Raw genomic sequence first — 24,930 nt, forward strand, 5'->3', positions numbered from 1 at the left:
TAGAGGAGGCCTTCAAGGTCTATAACAACTGAGACTTAACGGAGGAGGCCAATAAGGATAAGAGGCTAATAAAGAAAACGCAGCTTTTGGCTACTCTGATTCACCCAGCACCTCGAGGGGACCCTGGAGGGACGAGAAGGCGGGACAGACCACCAAGAAACCACCTGGGCCCAAACCAGTGTGCCTTTTGTCTGAAGGAGGAGCACTGGGAGGGGGAATGCCCTGAACGCCCTCCTGTGGGACGCCCGAGGGGCAAACCCGACTGGCCCCAGTTCCTTGCGAATCTCTCAGATGAGAAATGCCCACACTCTGACTGACGGCCCGATTGCCTGCCCAGCTCCAGGTCCCACTCGATCCATCCTCACTTCTCCAACGGAGCCTCGGGTCACCCTCCATGTGGCAGGTAGGAGACCTGAATTTCTTGAAGACACTGGAGCTGCCTGCTCTGTTCTGACTTGGCCAGCCGGCCCCTTCTCCAACCATGACTGTACTGTGACAGGAGTTGATGGACAGCTAAAGGTAAGGCGATTTACACCTCCCCTTGCCTGCGGAATCGGGTCCGTTATTATTACTCATTTTTGTACATGCCAGAATGCCCTGTCCCTCTCCTCAGGAGAGATCTGCTAAATAAGTTAGAAGCTAGTGTATGCTTAGGACAGGGTGAAGTCCAAGGAGGTAAAGAATTCGAACAGAGGGTGCATCTATTAGTAGCCCCATATGACCCACCTGCTGGGCCCCAAAATATACCCCAAGACATCCCTCAAGAAATTAGAGAACAAGTAGATCCTGCAGTTTGGGATACCTTGGTGCCAGGAGGGGCAAGATGTGTTCCCCAAATAAAAATAAGGTTCATGCCTGGGGAAGAATACCCCTGGAAGAGATAATATCCTTTAAAGCCTGAGGCCCTGAGGGGAATCCAACCTAAAACACGAACTCATTAGGCCCTGCCAATCGCCTTGCACCACCCTGATCCTCCCCGTTCAGAATCCTAAGGGGAGTGTCCGTTTGTGCAAGAGTCGTGACTGTGGGAGTCATCCCTATGCACCCTCTGGTGCCAAACCCATACACGCACCCTCCTCACCCAGGTGTCCGGGAGCGCCCAGTATTTCTCTGTTTTGGACCTCAAATATGCATTTTTCTGTATTCCCCTACACCCAGACTCTCAATGCTTTTTGCCTTTGAATGGAGGGACCCTGACCCCTGGGAGGTTACCCAATATACATGGATGGTGTGTCCGCAGGGTTTTTGAGACAGCCCCCATCTTTCTGGAAATGCGTTGCAAGGGAACTGAAGGAACTGAGCCTTGAGAAGGGAACTCTGTTACAATATGTTGAGTTATTGATAAGCAGTGAGACCAAACACGATTCAGATCAAAATACTGTTAGGGTCCTGAATTTTCCGGCGAAAAGAGGATATAAATCCTCTCCAGCCAAGGCTCAGATCTCATGGCAAGGGGTTCAATATTTAGGATTTGTTTTGACCCCAGGGGCATGAGTCCTGGCCATAGATGGAAAAATAGCCATTAGTGCATTACCGTCTCCAACCACAAAGAGGTAACTCCGAGGCTTTCTCCAGATGGCTGGGTTCTGTCGTATCTGAATTCCAAATATGAATTCCAAATTATGGCCTTGTAGCAAAACCGCTATATATAGAGGTATTTGGTTGCTGGAGGAGAGGTGTGTCCAGGTGCAAGCACTGTACATGGGTCACGAACCCATGTCCCCTGCGTCGGCAGGCGGATTCTCAACCACTGTGCCACCAGGGAAGCCCCTAGTCTCTGTTTCTGAGTTCAGCTTTCTTTAGATTCTACATATGAGATCATATAGTACTTGTCTTTCTCTGTCTGACTTATTTCACTGAGCGTAATGCCTTCAAGGTCCATCCATGTTGTCGCACACAGCAGGATTTCCTTCTTTCTTGTGGCTGAATACTATTCCGTTGTGTATACATCGCATACAGATATTATTTTATTTTTTATTATTTATTTATTTATGGCTGTGTTGGGTCTTTGTTGTTGCGCACGGGCTTTCTCTAGTTGTGGAGAGCAGGGGCTACTCTTCGTTGCAGTGTGTGGGCTTCTCATTGCGGTGGCTTCTCTTGTTGCGGAGCACAGGCTTTAGGCATGTGGGCTTCAGTAGTTGTGGCTCACGGGCTCGAGCGCAGGCTCAGTAGTTGTGGCTCATGGGCTTAGTTGCTCTGCAGCATGTGGGATCTTCCTGGACCACGGCTCGAACCCGTGTCACCTGCATTGGCAGGTGGACTTTTTTAAAAAAATTTATTTATTTTTGGCTGTGTTGGGTCTTCATTGTGGTGCACAGTCTTCTCATTTCAGTGGCTTCTCTTGTTGCAGAGCACAGGCTCTAGGCGCGTGGGCTTCAGTAGTTGTGGCACTCAGGCTCAGTAGTTGTGGCTCGTGGGCTCTAGAGCACAGGCTCAGTAGTTGTGGCTCACGGGCCCAGTTGTTCCGCGGCATGTGGGATCTTCCCAGACCAGGGCTCGAACCCTTGTCCCCTGCGTTGGCAGGTGGATTCTTAAGCACTGCGCCACCAGGAAGTCCCACAGATATTATTTTAAAGCCTGTTAGACCATAAACTCCCTGGTGGCAGCGACAGTGCTTGGCACTGTACCAAACCATCGAAAATTAATGGAATGAATGAATGAACGAATGAAAGAATAAATGCATACTGAAGGCTCAGTGCTAGGGATAAGGAAGGGAGCTGCTAAACTAGGAGAAGCAAAGATCAGGAATATTGAGTTCAGAGGCCAGCACCAGGGCAGTCCTATGACTCAGCTGGAGACACTGTCACAAGCTGCCAACAACTGCTTACACTTAGCACAGAGCTGCATTTAAAAAGAATCGAGAGAGCAGGACGTTCGGCTTGTGAGCGGGAACCTCTTAGTCGTGCACGGAGAAAGAATGATTTAAAAACGGGTGATGCTGAGAAGGGCAGGAAGATTTTTGTTCAGAAGTGTGCCTGGTGCCATACGGTGGAAAAGGGAGGCAAGCACAGGACTGGGCCAAGTCTCCATGGTCTGTGTGGTTGAAAGACAGGTCATCCTGTCGGATTCTCTCACACAGATGCCAACAAGAACAGAGGCATCACCTGGGGAGAGGAGACGCTGATAGTGTATTTGGAGAATCCTAAGAAGTACATCCCTGGAACAAAAGTGATCTTCACTGGCATTAAGAAGAAGGGAGAAAGGGCAGACTTGATAGCTTATCTCAAAAAAGCTACTAATGAGTAATAGTTGGCCACTGCCTTATTTATTATGAAGCAAATGTCTCATGACTTTTTATGTGTACCATATTTAAATTGATCTCATATACTAGAATTCAGATCATGAACGGATGATGTAGTATTTCTGTCCTGATTTGAATAAGATTGGCTTGTGGCTAAATGAATATGGTCAGCTTTTTGAATTTTGATAGTAATTCTGGTTCAACAAGTACTATCACTGTTTTCCCCTTCTAAAGAGATGATTAAACTTGAATAAGGAATGTTAAAGTTTTCAGGGATATGGTGAATGCCTTCTCAAACCCTATAGGAGATTGGTTTTATATTTAGATTCCTATAACTGGTTATATTAATATATTTAAATATTGAGAAGTTCCCTTCACTGTCTCATAGACGAGCAAAATTCACCTGTGTTTCAAGTTGTGTTCATTTGCCTGTTAAAGCAAGGGCTGAAGATACACTGACGATGTCCACTTTATCTTTTTGGTCTTAACTATGCCAATTTAATTAAAACTCTCTATCTAAAATTTAAAAAATAAAATAAAAATAGAAAGAAGAATCCAGAAAGCTTCTGCTGTTTTCCAGATGAGCATGCTGAGGTCCTGACTTGCTTGCTTTTGTCCGCCGCCATCCCCTTAAACCCCGACGAGGAAGGGTGGCATAGGACATCCCTCCGAGCTCAGATAAGTGACATGAGTGACGTGGTGCAGCGAAGCGGGGCAATGGAACCCCCTCCCCCCACGCATCCTAACTTCCCACCGCAGGCTCTTTTCTCTGAACCGTTGCATGTTGTTTCCTGGGCCCGCAAAGGACAAAACGTGTTAGAACAGAACTGAAAACAGATCCAACAGCGTTAAGGCATAGACAGATTCATAAAACTAGCCAAGGTTTTTTGGGGCATTTTGGTCCTTGTCTGTTCAAGACACACAGAAATAATGAGGTACTTCTAAAGACACCGTGGGTGAAAACCACGGGGCCCAGGGGAGTCTCCCCGGCCTGCTCAGCAGCCTGCTTCTCGGGTCCAGTTTCGGGCATTGACGAAGAGCTGGAGCCAGGGGGATGTGGTCAGAGTGTCAAATGGAGGGGGTCGCCAGGCCCACTGCCAAGGCCTCACAGACCGCTCGGGGTGAGGCATGAGAGCCAGGTGGCGGCCATCGGGGGAGCAGACGCCAGCCACGCCCCCTGGGGACCCGTTGGGATTCAGGGGGTACTGTTCCGTGGGGTTGCCGTCATCGTCTGCCCAGTGCAGCGGAGCCAAGCCCCTGGCCTCAATCTGGGCTTGGAGTTCCGGGGAAGAAAATGCCATGTAACCTGGGGCAGAAGGAGGGACGAGGGACGTGAGAGCAGCTCAGCTCCGTGGTCCTCCCCCACCCTTGCCCTCAGGCCCTCCCCGCCTCCCCAGAGCCTGACCTTCCCCGTGAGCGCTCCACACGGGCAGCACGGCACCCTCCATCCCTCGCAGCATCAGGGCCGGCCCGGGCCCCACTCGCACGCTGGCCCAGCGCGACTCGAAGCGCCCAGACCGGTTGTGGCGCAGCAGGAGGCCAGGCCGGGCCGGCCAGGACTCGTGGCCTGTCTCTGCCGCCTCGTCACCAGGACTGCCTCCCACCCAGCCCAGCAGGGCCAGCAGCTGGCAGCCGTTACACACGCCCAGGCTGAAGGTGTCTGGCCGCTGCCGGAAGCGCCTCAGCTCAGCCCCGGCCTGGGGGTTAAAGGTCACGGCGGCTGCCCACCCTAGGAGGGAACAGGAGGCTGGGGTGAACGCCGGAACGAGGGGGGACCGTCGCCTTTCCATCCCAGCCTGCCCCATTACACTCGCCCAGGACTGCCCCCTTTGCAGAGCTCAGGGCAAACGCCAGGGGAAAGAAGCAGGTTTAACTGATTGAAACAGATGTTGCCAACTCCTGGGCCTGAGACGGCCCATGACGAGTTTTCTGCTTAGGCAGCAGAGCATCTTCAAAACTTTTTATTCAGTTGCCTAACATTTAATCAGGATTTCTGGCTTGTCTTGAAAAACAGAAAGATCTGGCTGTGCCGAGCCTGCTTTCCGACAGGACAACCTGCTGGAGCTGAGTAGCAGCTGCCGCTTCTGACAGCGCACATGCCCCCGGGGTTGGCACGGCGCCACCCAGCCCACCTGCCTCACAAGCTACCTGCAGGGGACTTCCCTGCTGGCGCAGTGGTTAAGAATCCGCCTGCCAACGCAGGGCACACGGGTTCGAGCCCTGGTCCGGGAAGATCCCACATGCCGCGGAGCAGCTAAGCCCGTGCACCGCAACTACTGACCCTGCGCTCTAGAGCCCGCGCGCCACAACTACTGAGCCCGTGTGCCACAACTACTGAAGCCCGTGTGCCTAGAGCCCGTGCTCCGCAACAAGAGAACCCACCACAACGAGAAGCCTGCGCAATGCAATGAAGAGTAGTCCCCGTTCGCTTCAACTAGAGAAAGCACGCATGCAGCAACGAAGACTCAACGCAGTCAATGAATGAATGAATGAATGAATGAATGAATGAATGAATGTTAAAAGCTGCCTGCTGGCGGCTGGCCCAGAATGAATGCGCTCACGCTCCCCCGGCCAGCCTCATGGAGGCGAGAGGCCAGTTCTCAGTCAAGGGAGAAGGGGGCTAAGGCAGCCCTCCAGGAACGTGCGGGGAGCGAGCGGGCAGGGCCGCACACCCACCTTTGGCAGAGCCCAGGACGTCCGCATAGCTGAAGCCACCCACGAAGGCCATGCCTTGGAACGTGTCCAGCCTGACTGCTCCAGAGCAGAGGTCCTGCATGGTCACGTCCCACACCTGGCAGGAGGGGGAGGGCAAGTGTCAGCGGGCCCATGGCCCCAAGCCCAGCCCCGGCTCTGCCAGGCGACCCGCTCACCTCAAACCCAGCCAGGTGGAAGGCATCGGCCATCTCCCGGTCTCCGTTACTGCCTTCTTCTCGAAAGATGGCAACTCGGGGGGTGGGACCACCTGGGGGGAGAAGGAGTGTCCTTGTGCCAGCGGGTTACTTCCCCACCCCAGCCCCCCAGACGCCTTGTCCAGGCCAGGCCCCCGCATCCAAGCCTTGGGCTCCTCCCCGAAGTGCCCGGGCAGCCAAGGCACTACACACGTTCCCTCACCAGGCTCATGAGGCACGGAAGCTTTGGGAAAGGTGGGCGGCAGGCAGTAGGTGGGCCCCGTCCGCTCCCTCAGGCCCACTTCTTCCTGGGCCACACAGCGGGGCTCTGCCTGCAGCCGATCCAGCTGGAAACTGGTCTCCTCCCAGAGGGCTCGTAGCTGCCCAACGGGCTCCTCCAGAACGACAGCCCCATTCACTGATACCCGGACCTAGAAAGGGGGGCAGGTCTTTCAGGGGCTGAGAGCGAAGATGTCCACGTTGGGCCCCCTCCAAGGCTGGCAGAGGCAAACCACGACCTTCCCGCTGCAGGCCTGCCGTTCCTCACTTCCTCACCATGGCGTGGGGCCCGGCGTTGCCCGTGCGGCCCAGCTCCAGGCAGTGGAGGCCAGCCTCCCGGTAACGTGTCAGCACTCGGGCCAGGTCTGGCTCTTGCGCCTCCAGCACCAAGCCTGGCTCCTCAGCGAACAGTACAGGCAGCACTGGGAGAGTAACAGAGGGGTCAAGGTGACTAGGGTATTGCCAGGGACTCAGAGGTGGAGTCAGGTGGCTATGGCTAAAGCAACGAAGGCAGGGGTCAGGGATGGGGTGAGGCCTGGGAAAGCAGGACCAAGGATGTGGCCTCAGGGTCTGCAGGAGGTTTCAGAGGTGCCCCCTGGCTAAGTGGTCAGAAAAGACAGCAAGGGACTCGGGGGGAAAAGGGGTTGGGGACACTCCACTCTTTAATAGGATGTGGGGTCTGCAGGATGGGGCAGGCAGCCCAGGCTGGAATCTAGACCTCAGGCTCCTCACCGTTGACCCCTGGGGCAGCGATGGCCACCTCTATCCCACAGTTCCCAGCAAAGGCCATCTCTAGCAGGCAGGTGATGAGACCTCCGTCGCTGACATCGTGGCCTGAGCAGAGGAGGCGGTCTGGAGGAAGGAGTAAAACGCTCAGCAGCCTTGGGACCCACACCCGGCGGCTCCGCCCCCTTCTGGACAGTCGGGAGAGGCCGGGGGCGAGAGTGTGTGGGCTCACTCAGAGGACCAGAGAGAAGGGCGTCGGATCCCTCTTGGCCCGCCCTCACATGCTCAGCTGGTCAGTGCCTGCCCCGTGTCAGCCACAGGCGCCGTCTCCTCCAGGGCCTCACTCACCTTTCAGCAGCCCCTGGGTGATGCCGAAGGCTCGCACCAAGTTCTCGGGAATGTCCAGGTCGGGAGGCTGCTCGCCGAGCTGGGAGAAGCACTGGGCCAGAGCTGTACCCCCGAGCCGATGCTGCCCAGGACTCAGAGGCACGTAGAGCAGGTGGCCTGGGGACACAGGGATGGGGTGAGGGGAGATGGGTGGCTCGGGAGAACCCCTCCCGCCGTGCTCACTGAGGTTCCCAGGATGTGGTGAGACACCCGGACCACCAGCCCCAGAAGGTACCACGGCCCCAGTGCTGAACGAGGGGGCCGGGCACTCACGAAGCAGACCCCAGACAAAGGACCAGGCTGTGAATCCACAGTGCACTGAGGAGAGGCAAGAACCCATACCTCTCCCTCCGGGACACTTGAGGTCTGGGGTCACAGTGGCTGTAATGTCTGGACAGACAGCATAGGCGGAGATGACCAGCGACCCTGCGGAGCAAGGAGTGGGGAGTGAGGCGCAGCCCGGCCCACAGACCCGCCCCTCGCCCTTGGGCGCCCAGAGCTCACCAGGAGCCCGCACGGTCTCAGCGCCAACCCGGGCAGCCATGCTGAGGGAGTCCTTGCCACCGTCCACTGCCACACCCAGGGCCGCCATCACGGCCACCACAGCCCCACAGGCGTCGGCCAGAGCCGCGCCCTCCCCCTGGAGCTTGGCCGCCCACATCCAGTTTCCGCTGCACTTCACGTCCTGGGAAGCGGCAGAGACCCGCGTTAGGGAGGGAGGGCGGTGTGGAGAGGCTGCGGGCAGAGGGGTGAGCAGGCGGTGGTTGCGTCGGCGTCCCAGAGGCCTGGGGCTCCAGGGCAGAAGCTGCAGGGGACTCACCCGGAGGTCGGTGACCAGAGCAAACACCAGGTTGGTGAGGGCTTCGGCCACGGCCAGCCGGGCAGCAACCTTGGGGTCCAGCAGGCTCTTGACTGGCTGCTCTCCCAGGGCTGTGGCAGCCCCTACGAGCTCCTGGTGACTCAGTGCCACCACCGCCACGTCTGCCAGAGGGGTCTGCAGGGGTCCCACACACTGCTGCTGTGCCACCAGGCCGCCCACGGAGCGGTCCACCTGCGGAACCAGGTGGAGTTGGCAAGAGGCCAAGGGGCAGGGACAAGGGGGTGGAAGGAGGCCTGGCTCACCCTGAATACAACAAGACTCGGGGCGGACAGCAGGGGCTCAGGCCTTCAGGGTAGCCGCCCTGCCCCCGCCACGTGCCCCTCGGGCCCGGTGGGCTCCCACAGCCACCCCTGGGCCGGGCGAACAGAGGGAAGGGTGCAGAGGGCTGAGGGGGCAGAGCAAGGGTGTCGGGCGGACCTTGCTGGTGAGGTAGCGCTTGCTGGCCACCGCAGGCAGCCTGAGGACCCGTGCCAGGGCCTGGCGCACGCTCAGCCCTGGGGGCAAGGCCAGGGGCCGCAGCACGGGGACACTCCTCTGGAGGAAGAACTCCTGCAACACAGGTGGCAAGAGTGGTGTGAGCGCCTGGGGAGGCGCTGGGCACACAGGTGACAAAGCACGTGTAGGGCAGACGATGGTCTGAAGGGCTGGGCCAGAGAAGGAGAAACCTCCCACCCCCCCACATACCTTTCGGGGCATCTTGCCCAGCACCCAGTCCAGATCCAGGTCCACAGGGGTCGGGGGAGGTGTTGGGGGGGCATCCCCCTGGCCATCCCTGCCCGTAGGACACTCCCGATCATCCACCAGCACTATCTGTAGACCACAGGGACACCCGCCCAGAGAGAACGAGACTAAGACCACCAGCAGGGAATAAACACTTCTGGAAAGCCGGCCAGAGGTGCTCTGTCCATCCCACTTGGCTTCTCCTGTTGAGTCCCCGGCCCCACGCTGGTCCCCACGGCGCCCATGCTCTCGTCTCTTTCCTGAGACACTCTCCCTCCTTAGGCAGCTCAGGCCCACGCACAGCATCTGTTACCGACTCCCTGAGCCAACTCACCCTCCTGTCTCCCGTGACGGTGCCCACAGAGCAAGCTGGGCAGCGTTCCCGGGCGCTGACACGACTCAGGAAGTCCCGGTCGGGGGGCCTCAGCAGCAGTGCATTTGACTCCTGGTACTCGGCCCCCCAGATTTCCAGGGCGTTCAGGGTCGGGTCCCCGAGCTGCACATGCACGGGGGAGAACGAAAGGGAAGGGTCAGCGGGCGCTCGCAAGTCTCATGTTCTTGCTGGGGACAGATGGGTGGGGCCGGCTGGGGCTGGCAGGGACAGGGAGACAATCAGACTTCAGGGAGGAGACCCACCTGGAAGCGGCTGGTATAAATGACGGCTCCGGCTGGGTCAGTCAGCTCCTTCAGGACGTTGCCTGGTGAGAGGGTTTCCGGGAGAGGCTCTCATCTGGCCCTGGTCAGCACCGGGCAAACAAAAGGCCGTTCCCAGCCTCCAAAGGAGGCCCTAATTCTGTGCATCCCTGTTTGAACCGCTACTGCACCCTCTCCAGCAACTAACCCTGAGCCTGTCCAGAACGTGTAGCGGGTGCAGAGGGGGGCCCAGAGCTAGCTGGTTGGTTGCAGATCCGCGATACCTCTCCCCAAACTGAACCTGGCAGGAGACCAGGTAGGCCTGGTCCTCCGTACCAACCCCTCCTCTCACCATTGCCACCGGCGCCCTGGTCATGAAGGCTGCAGATGGGGTTTCCCCCGGGGGCCTCCACACAAGCCCGGATCACACGGTTCATCTTCTGTTCCATCTCCGGGTCTCCCCGCTGCACAGCCCCAAAGTCCAGGTCGCTGGCGTTGTCTCCCTGCACCTGGGAGGACAGATGGCACATCTCAGCTCAGGGGAGCTGGGCGCTCACACCCTACCCATGCATGGGGCCCAGAGATGTCATGGAGTTGGCACCTGAGCTATTCGCACTTGCCTGCACGGACGAAGCAGCTCCGCCCCCAACTCCAATCCTGTAGACAGGACCCCCAACCTTCACAACATCCATGCCTGGGAGGAAGGAAGGCAGAATCAGAACACCCGGGAAGTGACCAGACGTTTGAGAATGAAGCAGTGTGAGGATAAAGGGAAGCCGGTATTAGAGGAGAGCAATCAAAATTCTTTGATTAGATAAAAAAAAACAAAAACTCTTTGATTGGGTAAATACACTTTGAGGAATCTACCCTCCAGATTTATTCGCACGGGTACAAAACACCTATGTACAAAATTAAACACTGCAGCATTATTTGTATTACCAAAGACAAGAAATAATTCAAATGCTAACAACAGAGAACTGGTTAAATAAATTATGGTATAAGCCATATAATGAAAAACTAAGCCATCGAAACAGAATTTTTTTGGGGGAGGCTATGCCACGCGGCTTGCAGGATCTTAGTTCCCCAGTCAGAGATTGAATCCAAGCCCTCAGCAGGGAAAGCACGGAGCCCTAACCACTGGACAGCCAGGGGCTGCCCCTGAAAAAGAGAGTTACATATGAATATAATGAAGTAATCTGATCTCATCAGTATGAAATGATCTCCAAGTATATTGCTAAGCTGAAAAACAGCAAGGTGCAGAAGTATGCCTACCCACTTAGAACAGCATCAACAAGAATAAAATACTTAAGACTTACACGCTGAAAATCATGAAATATCTTAGGAGGCCTAAATAAATTGCAAGAGATCTCATGCTTATAGATTGGAAGACTTAATATTCTTACAATGGCAATTCTCCCCAAAGGGAACTGCAGTCAACACAATCAGCCACCTATTTCAAAGAAACTGACCAGCTGATCCTACAATTTATATGGAAATTTGAGGGACCTAGAACAAAGCCAAAACAATCTTGAAAAAGAAGAACAAAATTGAAGGACTCATACTTTCTGCTTTTAAACTTACTGCAAAGCTACAGCAATCAAGACAGTGTGTTACTAGCAGAAGGAGACAGGTAGATAGATAGGTCATTGGGATAGAACTGTGAGTCCATAAATGAGCCCAAACATTTATAGCCAAGTGATTTTTGGCAAGAATCCCAAGACAATTCAATGGGGGTAAGAACAGTTTGTTTCAAAAAGGATTGTTAGAACAACTGGATATCCACATGTGAAAGAAGGAAGTTGGGGCTTCCCTGGTGGCGCAGTGGTTGAGAATCCGCCTGCCGATGCAGGGGACACGGGTTCGTGCCCCGGTCCGGGAAGATCCCACATGCCGCCGAGCGGCTGGGCCCGTGAGCCGTGGCCGCTGCGCCTGCGCGTCCGGAGCCTGTGCTCCACAACGGGAGAGGCCACAACAGTGAGAGGCCCGCGTACCGCAAAAAAAAAAAAAAAAAAAAAAAAGAAGGAAATTGGATCCCTACTTCATACCATATACAAAAATTCAAAATATATCAGAGACCTAAATGTAAAAGCTAAAAGCTATAAAAGTATTACAAGAGAATGTATGAGTCAATCTTGGTGACCCTGGCTTAGGCAGTGGTTTCTTAGTCATGACACTATAAGCCAGAAGCCACGAAGAAAAAATGTATAGATAAATTATACTTTACCAAAATTAAAAACATTTGTGCTTCAGGGGACACCATGAAGAAAGTAAAAAGACAACCCACAGAACAGAAGAAAATATTTGCAGATCATCTACCTATCATCTACCTACCACTCGCCACAACTAGAGAAAGCCCGTGCGCAGCAACGAAGACCCAATGCAGGCAAAAATAAATAAATAAATAAATAAATAAAATGTTTATAGCAGCATGATTCATAATAGCCGAAAAGCAGAAACAACCCAAATGTCTACCAACTGATGAATGGAGAGAGAAAATGATATAGCAACATGATGGAATATTATTCAGCCATAAAAAGGAATTAAGTACTGATACATACTACAATATGGATGAACCTTTCAGACATCACGCAAAGTGAAAGAAGCCAAACACGACATTTATAACAGGGAAATTCATCGAGACAGAAAGTAGATTATTGGTTTCCAGAGGCCGAGGAAGGGGGCATGGGGAGTGACTGCTCATGGGTGCAGGGTTTCTTTCTGGGACGATGAAAATGTTCTGGAATTAGTGGTGATTGATGCACAACTTTGTGAATATACTAAAACCACTGACTTGTACACTTTAAAAGGGTAAACTTTATGTTACATGAATTATATCTTAATAAAATGGTTATTAAAAAAAATAGGTGGGGAATTCCCTGGCGGTCCAGTGGTTAGGACTCGGCACTGTCACTGCAGGAGGCACCGGGTTTGATCCCTGGTCGGGAAACTAAAATCCCATAAGCTGTGCAGCGAGGCCAAAAAGAAATAAAAGGTGTGCACGTACGCTATTTGTTTAAAAAGGGGGGGGCAAATATACGCATGGGTCTGTTTATGTATGCAGGAAAAACCTCTGGTAGGGTACAAAAGTAACCAATTAACATGGTTATCGCTAGGGAGGGAAACTGGGTGTCTGAAGGTCAGGGGAAGGAGAGTTTCCACTGTATAACCTTTCTTTGCTTTTTAAATTCTGAGCCATGTGACGGGTCATGCATTCAATAAATGGTACCTGGCCTTTATCTTGATTCCACCACAGGTCCTAGCATGGTGCCCAGCACCCGATGGGCGCTCAGTAAATGTCGACCGATTGAAGTGAGTTTGCAGGCCCTGGATACTGGCTGCCTTGACTTAGCAGGTGGACCCCTGCCATGCAGAAGTCAACCCGGGAAGAAACAGAGGCCACACAGACTGAGCCTGCCCCACTGGCATAAAGCCCTGCCCTGCCTTGAAAGCCTGTACTCGGGAGAGGAGACATGAGCTGGGAGATACAAAACAAACCACTGAAGTTCCTCTAAATTCCACTCCTGCGGCTGCCACGTGCTGGGGAGAAAGCTGGCTGGGCCTGGTAGAGAGGTGGTGGGCTCTTACCTGGCTCTGGGGGCTCCTTGCTCACATGCTCAGCTTCCATGGAGCCAATGCCTCCACTAAACATGATGGGCTTGATCCACTCACGCCGCTGGCCATCTGGGAGCTGGAGGCCCAAGGAACGGGCAAAGCCTGGAGTGTGGACGGCACAGGGACAGGGGACAGGGTCTAGTCAGCCAGGCTCCTCAGCGCTCACTGGTTCACACACCTCACCCCACCCCGCCTCTGGGACTGTTATCCCCCATGCCCCCCCAAGCCTCACCAGCCAGAACTGGTTCTCCAAACTTGTTGCCGTAGTCAGAAGCCCCATTACTGGCCTCGATGGCAATCTCCAGGGGTCGGGCAAAGTTCCCAGGATACTGGAAGCTTGGATCCTCCCAGGGCATGTTGTAACCTGGGCAGGAAGGAGAAAGATGGGTGGACTGTAAAGATGGAAGATGGAGGAGTCAGGGCCCTTCAGGAAGAGTCTGACTCTTGGGATCAGAGTTCTTAACACTTTCCAAGAAATTGGATTTTGGGACTTCCCTGGCTGTCCAGTGGTTAAGATCTCCCCTTCCAATTCGGGGTCGGGGGGCGGGGAGGGAGGGTGTGGGTTCGATCCCTGGTCGGGAAGCTAGGATCCTGCGTGCCTTGCAGCCAGAAAACCAAAGCATAAAAGCAGAAGCAATAAACAAATTCAATAGAGACTTTAAAAATAGTCCACATCTGGGCTTCCCTGGTGGCGCAGTGGTTGAGAGTCCGCCTGCTGATGCAGGGGACACGGGTTCGTGCCCCGGTCCGGGAAGATCCCACATGCCGCGGAGCGGCTGGGCCTGTGAGCCATGGCCGCTGAGCCTGCGCTCCGCAACGGGAGAGGCCACAACAGTGAGAGGCCTGCGTACCGCCAAAAAAAAAAAAAAAAAAAAAAAGTCCACATCAATAAAAAAAAAAAGCAAAAGAAATTGGATTTGGGGGGCAGTTGATGGCCGTAAGTCCAACCCAGTACCACAGTTCTTTATGGCTGAGTAAATACTAGTTTATAAAGAAAATTGTGGTTCTGCAAAGCCAGATCTGGGTCTTCCTTGGCCTACTGTCCTCACAACCAAGGTTGGCGAAAGGCCAGCTACTCTAGAGCCCTCCCTCCCAAGGAAAGGTACCCATGATGACCCTTTGACCTAAGAGATAACGGTGTCCAGTGCCTGCCAGGACAGGGGTTCTGGAAGGGGAGATGGGTAGAGAGGAAAGAGACGGGACCTGGAATGTGCAGGTTTCCGAAGCAATAGCCAGCAGTGCCAGCCACCACGTGGGCCCCACGGCCTGTGCACTGGACATCTCGGATCCGGCCCCCTGTGCCAGTGGTCGCACCGCTGAAGGGGGCTACTCCTGTGGAGAGAGAGGGAGGGTATGGGTACTGAAAAGGCAAACTCCACCTCTGACCACCCCACTGAAAATACGGACATGCAGCCAACCTGCTGGTCCCCAGGTGGGCCTGGGGCCTTTGCCCTACCCTATACTCTGACCCTGGCTACCCCTCCTGGGGACTCATCTCACCTGTGGGGAAGTTGTGGGTCTCTGCTGTGAAGACGACGTGTCTCAGCCCCCGACGTGGCCGGAAGCAGCTTGGCCGTGAGGGGTCCTCGGGACGCAGGAATTGGACTTCCTTCCCCTGGATTGCACTGTGGACACATCCGTTCTGAGTCTCACTTCCTTCCTGGGGTCTGCACTTACCCCACCAGAGCCTGGGGCCTCCCATTCCCTGGGTCTGAGGTCACCCCGGCTGAGGGCACAGCCCACCTGCTGTTGTCACAGAACTTGAGGACATTGTTGGGGTGAGAGGATGCCTGCGTGCTCATGATGGCCTCAAACAGTGAGTGTGCTAGCTCCTGCCCATCTATGTGGAGTCGGCCCTTGAAGAACCAGTGTCGGCTGTGCTCACTGCAGGGGGTGACGTGGGGAGGGGAAGGCAGGGTGGAAACATGGGTCATTGCTCAGGCCTTGCCATGTCTTCTCATCAGCATAAACGGCAGAGTCACGGCCACAGGCCAAAATAGATTCCAGAAGTCATAAGCTTCCAACAGTCTGTCATTGTGGATGGTCCAGGTCCAGCGTGAAGATAAAACCAAGAGGTGAATGCAGTCTACTGGATGGATGGGGAACCCAGGTACGCAAACAGACTCAGGGAGGCCCCTAGGCCAAGAGAGAGCCATGGAGAGTCCCTGTGGTCTTCCCTTCCAACCTCCACGGGCTCAGACATCAGAATGTCCCCATTCCTCCCCACCTATTGGACTGAGCCAAGTCGAAGGCCTCCACAGTGCTCGGGTTCCGCTGCAGCTCCTGGAAGCGCTTGGTGTAGAAATCCAGGTCCCAGGAGTCTAGGGCCAGACCTAGGAGACAGCCACCAGAAGAGCTGACTGTGGGACTCAGCACCCCTACCAGCCTGGCCTGGGCCTTCCTCCAGGGACCCCTGCTCACCTAGCTCCTGATTGGCTTTCTCCAGGGCAGAGCGGCCCTCAGCCAGTATGTCAATTGGGCCGCCGAGGGGTGCTGGGATGCACCCCAGGGAGAAGCTCTGGATGGGGCAGGGGAAGTGCTGCTCCGTCATCCGGTCATGCAGGGTGGCCAGGGCGATGGCCTCCAGCTCGGCCGAAGGCGGGTGGGCAAACTAGGGGTGGAGACACACACAGAAGGCGAGGGGTGCAGGGTTGAAGAATGGACAAAATGGTCCACCCTCGTCCTCCAAGCCACAGAGGACCAGCCCACTGCTAGCCTCTCTGGCACCTTTGTTCAGATTAGAAAAAGGTGCTCCTTCCAGGCAAGAGTCCCTGTCAGCATGCACAGGGGCTGGGTTTCTGTCCTATTCACTCCTTGGCCAGGTGGCCTCAGGCAGTGAACCAACCTGCAAACCGCGCAGGCGTCAAACCAGGAACTCCTCCCCCTGCTTCTCATCATTTCTTCAGAGTTTAGGGCCCAGTCTCTCCCACTTCCTCCTCCTGATCCCCGCCTGGCTGCCTGCTGCCTCACCGAGAGCAGGTAGCGCCGGGTCGGCTCCACGCGGTCCACAGCCCCCAGCCCCGCAGCCTGGCACACGGACACGATGTTGCTGGAAGTTGGCGTGGAGAAGTTCAGCCTGTGGGTTGGTTAGGACCAGACGGGTAGAGCGCCAGCTGAGAAGGTGGATCCCGCCCACTCCTGTCCAGACAATCTCCCACCTCTACTTACCCCCGCCCCCCCGCACCTGCCCGCACCACTGGCCTCCAGCCTCAGACCTGGGCACCGAGAAACCTGCTTTCAAATGTCATTCAAATCAAACCGTAACGGTTCTTGTAGCCACAAAGTGCTTCAATTTCAACTTCTCAGAATACAACGTGTTCTATTTCCAGAACATGCCTGGCAGCTGGCCCAGTCTTCAAAGGTATCTTCCCACATGGGGCAAGCATGTGCACAGCTTTCTAGGCGGGGAGTAGGATGAAGGGAAAACAAGTCTCCCGAGGACCACAAGAGGAGGAAGAGGAATGAAAGTGGAAGGGGTGGCAGTGTGTTTGGAAAGGCTGACGGGCTCTGGACCATGGAACGAGCTACCCGAGGCTGAGACACTTGCCTGGGCCCGACCTCCAGCAGCAGGTCAGTGAAGCCGGGAAGGAGCCAGGACTCCTGAGCGACATCGTCCAGTAACAAGGGGCAGCCAAAGAGCCATGTCAGCTTCTTCATCTCCTCGGCGCTCGGGGAGGACTCAGCTTCAGGGACACAGGGCAAGGACACCTTGAGACACTGCCCCTGGCACTTGGTACCTCTCCCAAAGCATCCAGTAAGTGGCCCAACCTGTCCAGTTCACGTTGTAGCACAGCTCGGTCTTGACACCCTGCAGCTCTGGCAGTGCCCCTTGCAGCTTCCTTTGAGTATATTCAGAGGCTGCCCTCTCGTGGCCAGAGGGACGGACATAGAAGTGAAGGACTGGCGACATCTCTGTAGGTGTCCTTTGCTGGTGAGATGAGTTAGAAAAAAAATAACAATTCACTAGAGCCTATCTGTTGAACTGATTTCAAGTTTCAAGGACAGCTGAGGCTTCGGAAGCATTAGGGATGTGGTGGGGGAAAGCAGTGGGGGCACTGAGGCATAAATGTATCCAGACATTTCCCGTCCAGTGTGGTCAAGGCCACAGGACCGTGGGTACCAACCTAGCACTTTAGGAGTGCGAAAGACTTCCTAAGGGAAATGGCATCTAAGCGTAAACCTGAAGGATGAGCTGGACGGGGCTGGCCAGTGAAGTCAAATGACAGTTCCTCTACTTCACTGTTTCAAAATATTATCTCCCTGCTCAAGGTAAATCCAAAGCCTTTAGCCTGACAGCCAAAGGCTCTCCACATCTATTCCCCAGCTACTTTTCAACTTCTGATTCCAGTGCTTCTCAATAGGACCCTGGCTTTACTCACTAAACCCTGCCTAGCCTCCTCGCCATTCCTTTGCCCCATCCTAGAATGCCTATGCCTGTCCCTATCCTGTCCAAAGCTTTCCCATTTGTCAAGGTGAGTACAGGTCTCACCAACTCTGGGAGGCCTTCTTCACTGCTCCAGTGCTCAGGGACACCTCCGTCCTAGCAGAGCTGAGGGCTTCTGATCTGCACCATTCATTCAGCTCTGATCTCTCTCTCTCTCTCTCTCTCTCTCTCACACACACACACACACACAGGTCTCCCAGGTGTACACGGCCTCTTCCCACGGAAGTGGGAGGAAAGGAAGCTCATTGCCTCCCCTCTTCACTTGCACAACTCATAGGCATCTCAAATCTAACTTACTCAAGGCTGACTTTGACTATTCTGTCAAGGTCACCAAAGACTGCACCGTTGCCAGTCTAGAGGTCACTTAACTTCTTACCTTATTCGACCTCTCAGCAGCGTTTGACTTACTCATTCTCTACTTCTTGAAACACCCTCCTCTCTTGGCTTCTTGACACCACACTCGTGATACCCTCTCCCTTCTGGTTACTCCTTCTCAGTCACCTGTGCTGGCTCCACTCTTCTGCCCCACCTCTAAATGGTGGCTACCCAAGACTGTGTCCTTTGTTCTCTTCCCTCTAAATGTTCTTCCTAAGAGACTTCATCCAAACCTGTGGCTTTAAATACAATCTATTAGACTGAACCAGTGAAACTGCCAGCATTCAACCATTTTTGACTCAAAATGGCAATTTCACATGATTCGAGTTACTACCTGCCAACAGATTCCATAACTTTATCCAACTCTGACTCTCCCTGAAACTCCAGACTAGTACAATCAAATGCTTAGGTGACACAGCCATATACATGTCTCAGAAACACAGCCTGTTTTGGCCAAAACAGAAATTTTGATTTATCGTTTCTCCAGACCTGCGGTTCCCCCCATTTTCCCCGTCTCGGTTAACACCACCATCATCCAATCTGTTGCTCAAGCCAAAAACACAGGAGTCGATCTTAATTTTTCTTTCCCTGAGGCCTCTCTATACCCAATCTGCCAGCGAATCCATTTCCAAACCTATCCCAAATCTGTCCACGTCCTTTCCTCTCTGCTACCATCACTCCAGTTCAAGTCAGTACCAGGACTCACTTGGACTAATGCACCAGTAGCCCTCCTGACCAGGACCCCTGATCCTACCGCTGCCCCAACCACAATCCACTCGCCACAAGTTAGCATAAATGAGATCATGGCTTCTCATCACACAGGGTATAACATTCCAACTCAGTACCCTGCTTTATGCTGTCTGGCCATTCCCTATCTCACACCACTCTCCTTCTCATCTACAATGCACCAATCACACTGGCTTCTTTTCTATTACTGTTTTCTAACTTGCCAAGCTCAGTTCCGAAAGGCATTTTTCTCACCCTGCTATTTGCATGGCTAGCTCTTTCTTGTTATTTAGATTTCAGGTAAAATTCACCTCCTTGAAAAGGCCTTCCTTGACCAACTGCTCTGAAGTAGCCATTAATTTCCTATATAGTATTTATCACTATCTGACATTTTATTTTTAGCTCTGCCTTCCCCACTGGTACAAAATCTCGATGAGGGCATGAACTGTGTAGCTATTTTACCTCCATCGGATTACCAAGGCTTAGAACAATACCTGGGGCTTAAAAACCAAAAAATCTCAAACTTGTAGACTAACAAGTTCCAGGCCAGGTCTCATTTCAGCAACCAGTGTTCCTGCCAGATCTTGATTCCTCCCTTTCTCAGCAGCCCCCACCCAATGCTTATGACTCCCTTTATTTTTATTTATTTTTTCCTTTGGCTGCACTTCGTGGCTTGTGGGATCCTAGTTCCCAGACCAGGGATTGAACCCCGCCCTCGGTAGTGAGAGCGCTGAGTCCTAACCACTATATTGCCAGGGAATTCCCCTTATGACCCTTTTTAAAGTTAGGCGCCTCAGTTGTCCTCCATACCATAATTCCTTCACAGGAATTATCACAACCCTAAATCATTTTGTTTATTATACCAGTTGATTTTCGTCTATCACTCCCAGTGAAACAGAAGCTCCAAGAGCACAAAGACAGGATTGTCTACATCAGGGCTGTCTCCTCAAAGACCAGCATGGTAGTTGACATAAAACAGGCTATCAACGGATTTTTCCTTGGTTGAATGAATGAATTGTCATAGAGGGAATGAGTTTACGTGGGGTCTCCCCTGCCAGGCGTCCAACAAACGCAAATGGACACCTGCACTAACGCGGGCACGCAGGCGCCCGCTGGGCGCAGCTCGGTTTGGTGGGGATCCTGCAGCGGCTTGGATCAGGCTTTGGGTGGGCGGCTACGGGGTGAAGCATGCAGGGGTATCCGGGTTTGCGCGCGGTAACCATACGCACGTGGCAGCCGTTCTTGCAGTCCCTGAGCTCCTGGAATCCTGGCGCACCCATCTACGTCATCCGCGTGCGCCGCAGGAAGAGGCGAAGCCTGAGAACGCCCCCGTCCCCTCCTGCCCGCCGGGGTCAATTAACTTTTGTGAAAATACAGTCAGATCCGTGCAGCCAGCTTGAACTCTGACGGAGACCTTGAATGGGGGGAAACGGACTGAGAAGCACCTTACCTGTCCAGGACTCGGTTTCCCTCCCCCTACTCCCTTGGCTTTCTTTCTTTCACTTTTATCTTTTCTGAATGAATTCATTTATTTAATTCTTAGGAGGGTGGGAGGCATATATATTTTGGGGGGGGGCAGGGCGCACCCCGATCGCCATGTGGAACCTCCCCGACCAGGGATCGAACCCATGACCCCTGCATTGGAAGCACTAAGGCTTAACCATTGGACTATCAGGGAAGTCGGGGAGGCATATGTTTTTAACTTCTGTATTCTGGCTAGTTACGGTGACAATAATAATGATCGGAAGAATTTACTGAGCACCCATTAAGGTACTTTACATGATCTCGTCCATCCTCACAAAAACCCTGTTTTACAGATGTGGAAGCTGAGGCTCATTGCCATGCTCTCGTTCCTTAGTTTTGTAACTCAAGCACTTAGCAGCTTTGTACTGTTTTTTGGCACATTTTTAGAACTCTCATGCTATATACATATACGATTGTGATAAGGACAGAGTAAAGGGACAAATTAGATAATTAAATAGTTAATCCCACTAGGGGATTGCAAGTAAAGAAAAAAGTATGGGAGACCCCTGTAAGTTAATGATCACTCAAGAAAACAGGTTTGCTTAACCACAAAACCAAGCAGGCCTGCTTAGCAACAAACCATGCAACAGAAGCATGAGACATGCCCCAAAACAATAAAACCCTGGTGGCATGAGACCCACATCCTGCCCAGTGAGCTCAGTAAGTTAATGACCCCTAGGACATGCTCTCTGCACACATAAAAAACAATAATTTATGGAAAGATGACATCAAAGTAAAAGACCCTCATTGTACTGAGACCTGAAATAATTTTTCCATAGTGCCATGACAGTCCTGGCTTGACCATGTAGGAACAAGAAAAGTGACCTCCAGATTCATCAGTTTGTCCCTGATCCTTCTCCTGACTTGGGTCCTATATCTCCCGCTGCCCCCTGAACAAGGGTAGCTTATTCAAAATCACTGGATCTGAGACAGCTCCCAATCCTCCATACTTACCCCACTCTTTGACAGACCCTGTGGCCCTCTCATTTGAACCTGCATGCTGCCACCAGATTAAGCTGCTAACCTGACATTTAAATCACACCAACGAGGGTGGTGGTGGATCCAGTTCAACTTACAGTCTGATCACTGTAGCCTAAACTCAACTCTCCCTCCTATGAACTAGCAGAGGTAAATCCCAGGATATAGGGCACACCTTCATGGACTTGGTAAACTAGAGCTAATCAATGAATTTGGTAAAGTAGCAGGATACAAAATAAATGCACAGAAATCTCTTGCATTCATATACACGAATGATGAAAAATCTGAAAGAGAAATTAAGGAAACACTCCCATTTACCACTGCAACAAAAAGAATAAAATACCTAGGAATAAACCTACCTAGGGAGACAAAAGACCTGTATGCAGAAAACTATAAGACACTGCTGAAAGAAATTAAAGATGATACAAACAGATGGAGAGATATACCATGTTCTTGGATTGGAAGAATCAATATTGTGAAAATGACTATACTACCCAAAGCAATCTACAGATTCAATGCAATCCCTTTCAACTTACCAATGGCATTTTTTACAGAACTAGAACAAAAAAATCTTAAAATTTGTATGGAGACACAAAAGACCCCGAATAGCCAAAGCGGTCTTGAGGGCAAAAAATGGAGCTGGAGGAATCAGACTCTCTGACTTAAGACTATATTAGAAAACTACAGTAATCAAGAAAATATGCTAGTGGCACAAACCCAGAAATATAGATCAATGGAACAGGATAGAAAGCCCAGAGATAAACCCATGCACCTATGATCAACTAATCTATGACAAAGGAGGCAAGGATATACAATGGAGAAAAGACAGTCTCTTCAATAAGTGGTGCTGAGAAAACTGGACAGCTACGTGTAAAAGAATGAAATTAGAACACTCCCTAACGCCATACACAAAAATAAACTCAGAATGGATTAGAGACCTAAATGTAAGACCGGACACTATAAAACTCTTAGAGGAAAACATAGGAAGAACACTCTTTGACATAAATCACAGCAAGATCTTTTTTGATCCACCTCCTAGAGTAATGGAAATAAAAACAAAAGTAAACAACTGGGACCTAATGAAACTTAAAGGCCTTTACAAAGCAAAGGAAACTACAAACAAGACGAAAAGACAACCCTCAGAATGGGAGAAGATATTTGCAAACGAATCAATGGACAAAGGATTAATCTCCAAAATATATAAACAGCTCATGCAGCTCAATATTAAAAAAACAAACAACTCCATCCAAAAATGGGCAGAAAACCTAAATAGACATTTATCCAAAGAAGACATACAGGTGGCCAAGAAGCACATGAAAAGCTGCTCAACATCACTAATTATTAGAGAAATGCAAATCAAAACTACAATGAGGTATCACCTCACACCAGTTAGAATGGGCATCATCAGAAAATCTACAAACAACAAATGCTGGAGAGGGTGTGGAGAAAAGGGAACCCTCTTGCACTGTTGGTGGGAATGTTAATTGATACAGCCACTATGGAGAACAGTATGGAGGTTCCTTAAAAAACTAAAAATAGAATTACCATATGACCCAGCAATCCCACTACTGGGCATATACCCAGAGAAAACCATAATTCAAAAAGACACATGCACCCCAATGTTCACTGCAGCACTATTTACAATAGCCAGAACATGGAAGCAACCTAAATGCCCATCGACAAACAAATGGATAAAGAAGATGTGGTACATATATACAATGGAATATTACTCAGCTATAAAAAGGAACGAAATTGAGTCATTTGTAAAGATGTGGATGGATCCAGAGACTGTCATACAGAGTGAAGTAAGTCAGAAAGAGAAAAACAAATATCGTATATTAAAGCATATATATCGAACCTAGAAAAATGGTACAGATGAACCAGTGTTCAGGGCAGAAATTGAGACACAGATGTGGAGAACAAACGTATGGACACCAAGGGGGGAAAGTGGCCGGGCGGGTAGTGGTGGTGGTGTGATGAATTGGGAGATTGGGATTGACATATATACACTAATATGTATAAAAAGGATAACGAATAAGAACCTGCTGTTTAAAAAAATAAAATTCAAAAAAAAGGTGGCAAGGGGGTCTTCCAGAGTTGAGAAATATTGAATGCAAAAGGAATGATTAGGTTTGGGATTTTGACTAGGCTCTGACTGGTGTTCTAATTAGGGAGCCAGTGTGGCTGAAGTGGAGTAGGAGAGAGGTTTCAGCTTTTCTGGGGGAATCTCTCGTTGCTGTTGTTTCGGAGAAAAGGGAAGGAACACATCTCTGATGTAATAATGGGAAATAACTGCAAACAAAGATTTGCCTTATAAATAACGTAGCACCACAGTGCATAGCTAGTTCATGCAATAAGGAATAGAGAGCTTGCATTGAATGAAGTTGAATTAGGAGATACCATAACGTGTAGAATTAAAGTCTTTATTCTCCTCTTATGACTAGAGCATTCTTATTGTCTAAAGTGTTTATATCTACTATATTATAGTCAATGTTTATTCTATCTTGCTCCAAAAAGAATTTGAAGTTCCTATAAGTGTACAATGGCATTAAATGCCTCTCTTTTACTTTATGTCTTTAATTTCCCCTCCTTCCCTCCAGCCTCAATGACTTCTTTCACTTCTTTCCACCGCTGGGCCTTTGTGTTTGTTGTTTCACCTGTCCATTCTTTCTCTTTGATCCCCATCATATGAATCCTTCATCTCTTTCAATTCTTTAATATAAAGTCACCTTTTCAGTAAGGCCTTCTTTATATAAAAGGGACACACCACACCGCCCCCTGCATCCCATAGCACCTATTACTAACATTCTACACATTTTACCTTTTTTTTTTTTTTAACTGTCAGTCTCCATGTTCTAGAATGTAACCTCCATGGGAGCAGGGATTTTTATCTGCTTTGTTCACTGCTGTATCCCCAAAGCCTAGAACAGTGTCTGACACATAGTTGCATGAATTCTGTGCACTCCACTGCCTATTAAGCCATGGATTGATTGGTTGGTTGACTAAATTAGGGAGAGCAGAGGCTTTTATTAGTAGATCCACAAAAATTTATCAAGTTCTTATTTAACAACAAGCACTGTTCTAGGCACCAAATACAAAGAAGAATAGAATAAAACTTCTAGGTACTCACAGTCAAGTGGAGAAAATAGTTAAACAATTACAGCAATGAGTTAAGGCCATAAAGCAAGTATGAATGATGTGCTGCATTAAGGAGGAAACACTTCTCTCTGCTTGGCAGAATCAGGGAGATGGAAAGATCCATAGGAATTACCAGCCAGAATGGCTGTATTTGAGCTCCTGAGCTCCCCCACCCCACGGATACCAGACAGGATATCACTGGGGAAGAGGCTGGGGGTGCCAGAGTCGGAGTGCTAGGGTCGTAATGCCAGAGTCGGAGTCAGAGGTGACAGTGGAGCAGAGAGGTCCTGACGCTGAATGGGGAGAAATCGGAGGTGGAGCCAGGGGGGCGCCCGCCGATGACGTCACGGACCAGCCCTCCTTCGAGCCTCGGCGCGCT

General features: G+C 51.6%; 1 protein-coding gene and 1 pseudogene across 2 annotated transcripts; one reads left to right on the forward strand and one right to left on the reverse strand.

The window, feature by feature from the left end:
- Positions 1-717: 717 nt before the first annotated feature.
- Positions 718-3,299, forward strand: LOC131746346 (cytochrome c-like; annotated as a pseudogene).
- Positions 2,440-24,810, reverse strand: PFAS (phosphoribosylformylglycinamidine synthase). 2 transcript variants are annotated; one of them, XM_059047487.2, is made up of 29 exons: positions 24,544-24,810; positions 20,141-20,325; positions 17,135-17,294; positions 16,914-17,049; positions 16,337-16,442; positions 15,788-15,977; positions 15,594-15,699; positions 15,110-15,250; positions 14,867-14,991; positions 14,570-14,698; positions 13,599-13,730; positions 13,340-13,468; positions 10,375-10,448; positions 10,107-10,263; positions 9,758-9,819; positions 9,456-9,617; positions 9,086-9,211; positions 8,819-8,950; positions 8,342-8,572; positions 8,026-8,206; positions 7,864-7,947; positions 7,483-7,638; positions 7,141-7,260; positions 6,685-6,830; positions 6,353-6,560; positions 6,112-6,203; positions 5,918-6,032; positions 4,647-4,970; positions 2,440-4,547 (listed from the first exon to the last, which is right to left on the reverse strand). In XM_059047487.2, the coding sequence occupies exons 2-29, from the start codon at positions 20,189-20,191 to the stop codon at positions 4,237-4,239; spliced, it is 4,086 nt and encodes a 1,361-aa protein (XP_058903470.2). In that variant the 5' UTR covers positions 20,192-20,325; positions 24,544-24,810; the 3' UTR covers positions 2,440-4,236. The 2 variants fall into 2 exon arrangements, with proteins under 2 accessions (XP_058903470.2, XP_058903467.1); XM_059047484.2 differs by lacking the exon at positions 24,544-24,810 and having other exon boundaries at positions 20,137-20,158.
- Positions 24,811-24,930: the final 120 nt, after the last annotated feature.

This window comes from Kogia breviceps, chromosome 19, assembly GCF_026419965.1.
Source record: "Kogia breviceps isolate mKogBre1 chromosome 19, mKogBre1 haplotype 1, whole genome shotgun sequence".
NCBI lineage: Eukaryota > Metazoa > Chordata > Mammalia > Artiodactyla > Physeteridae > Kogia > Kogia breviceps.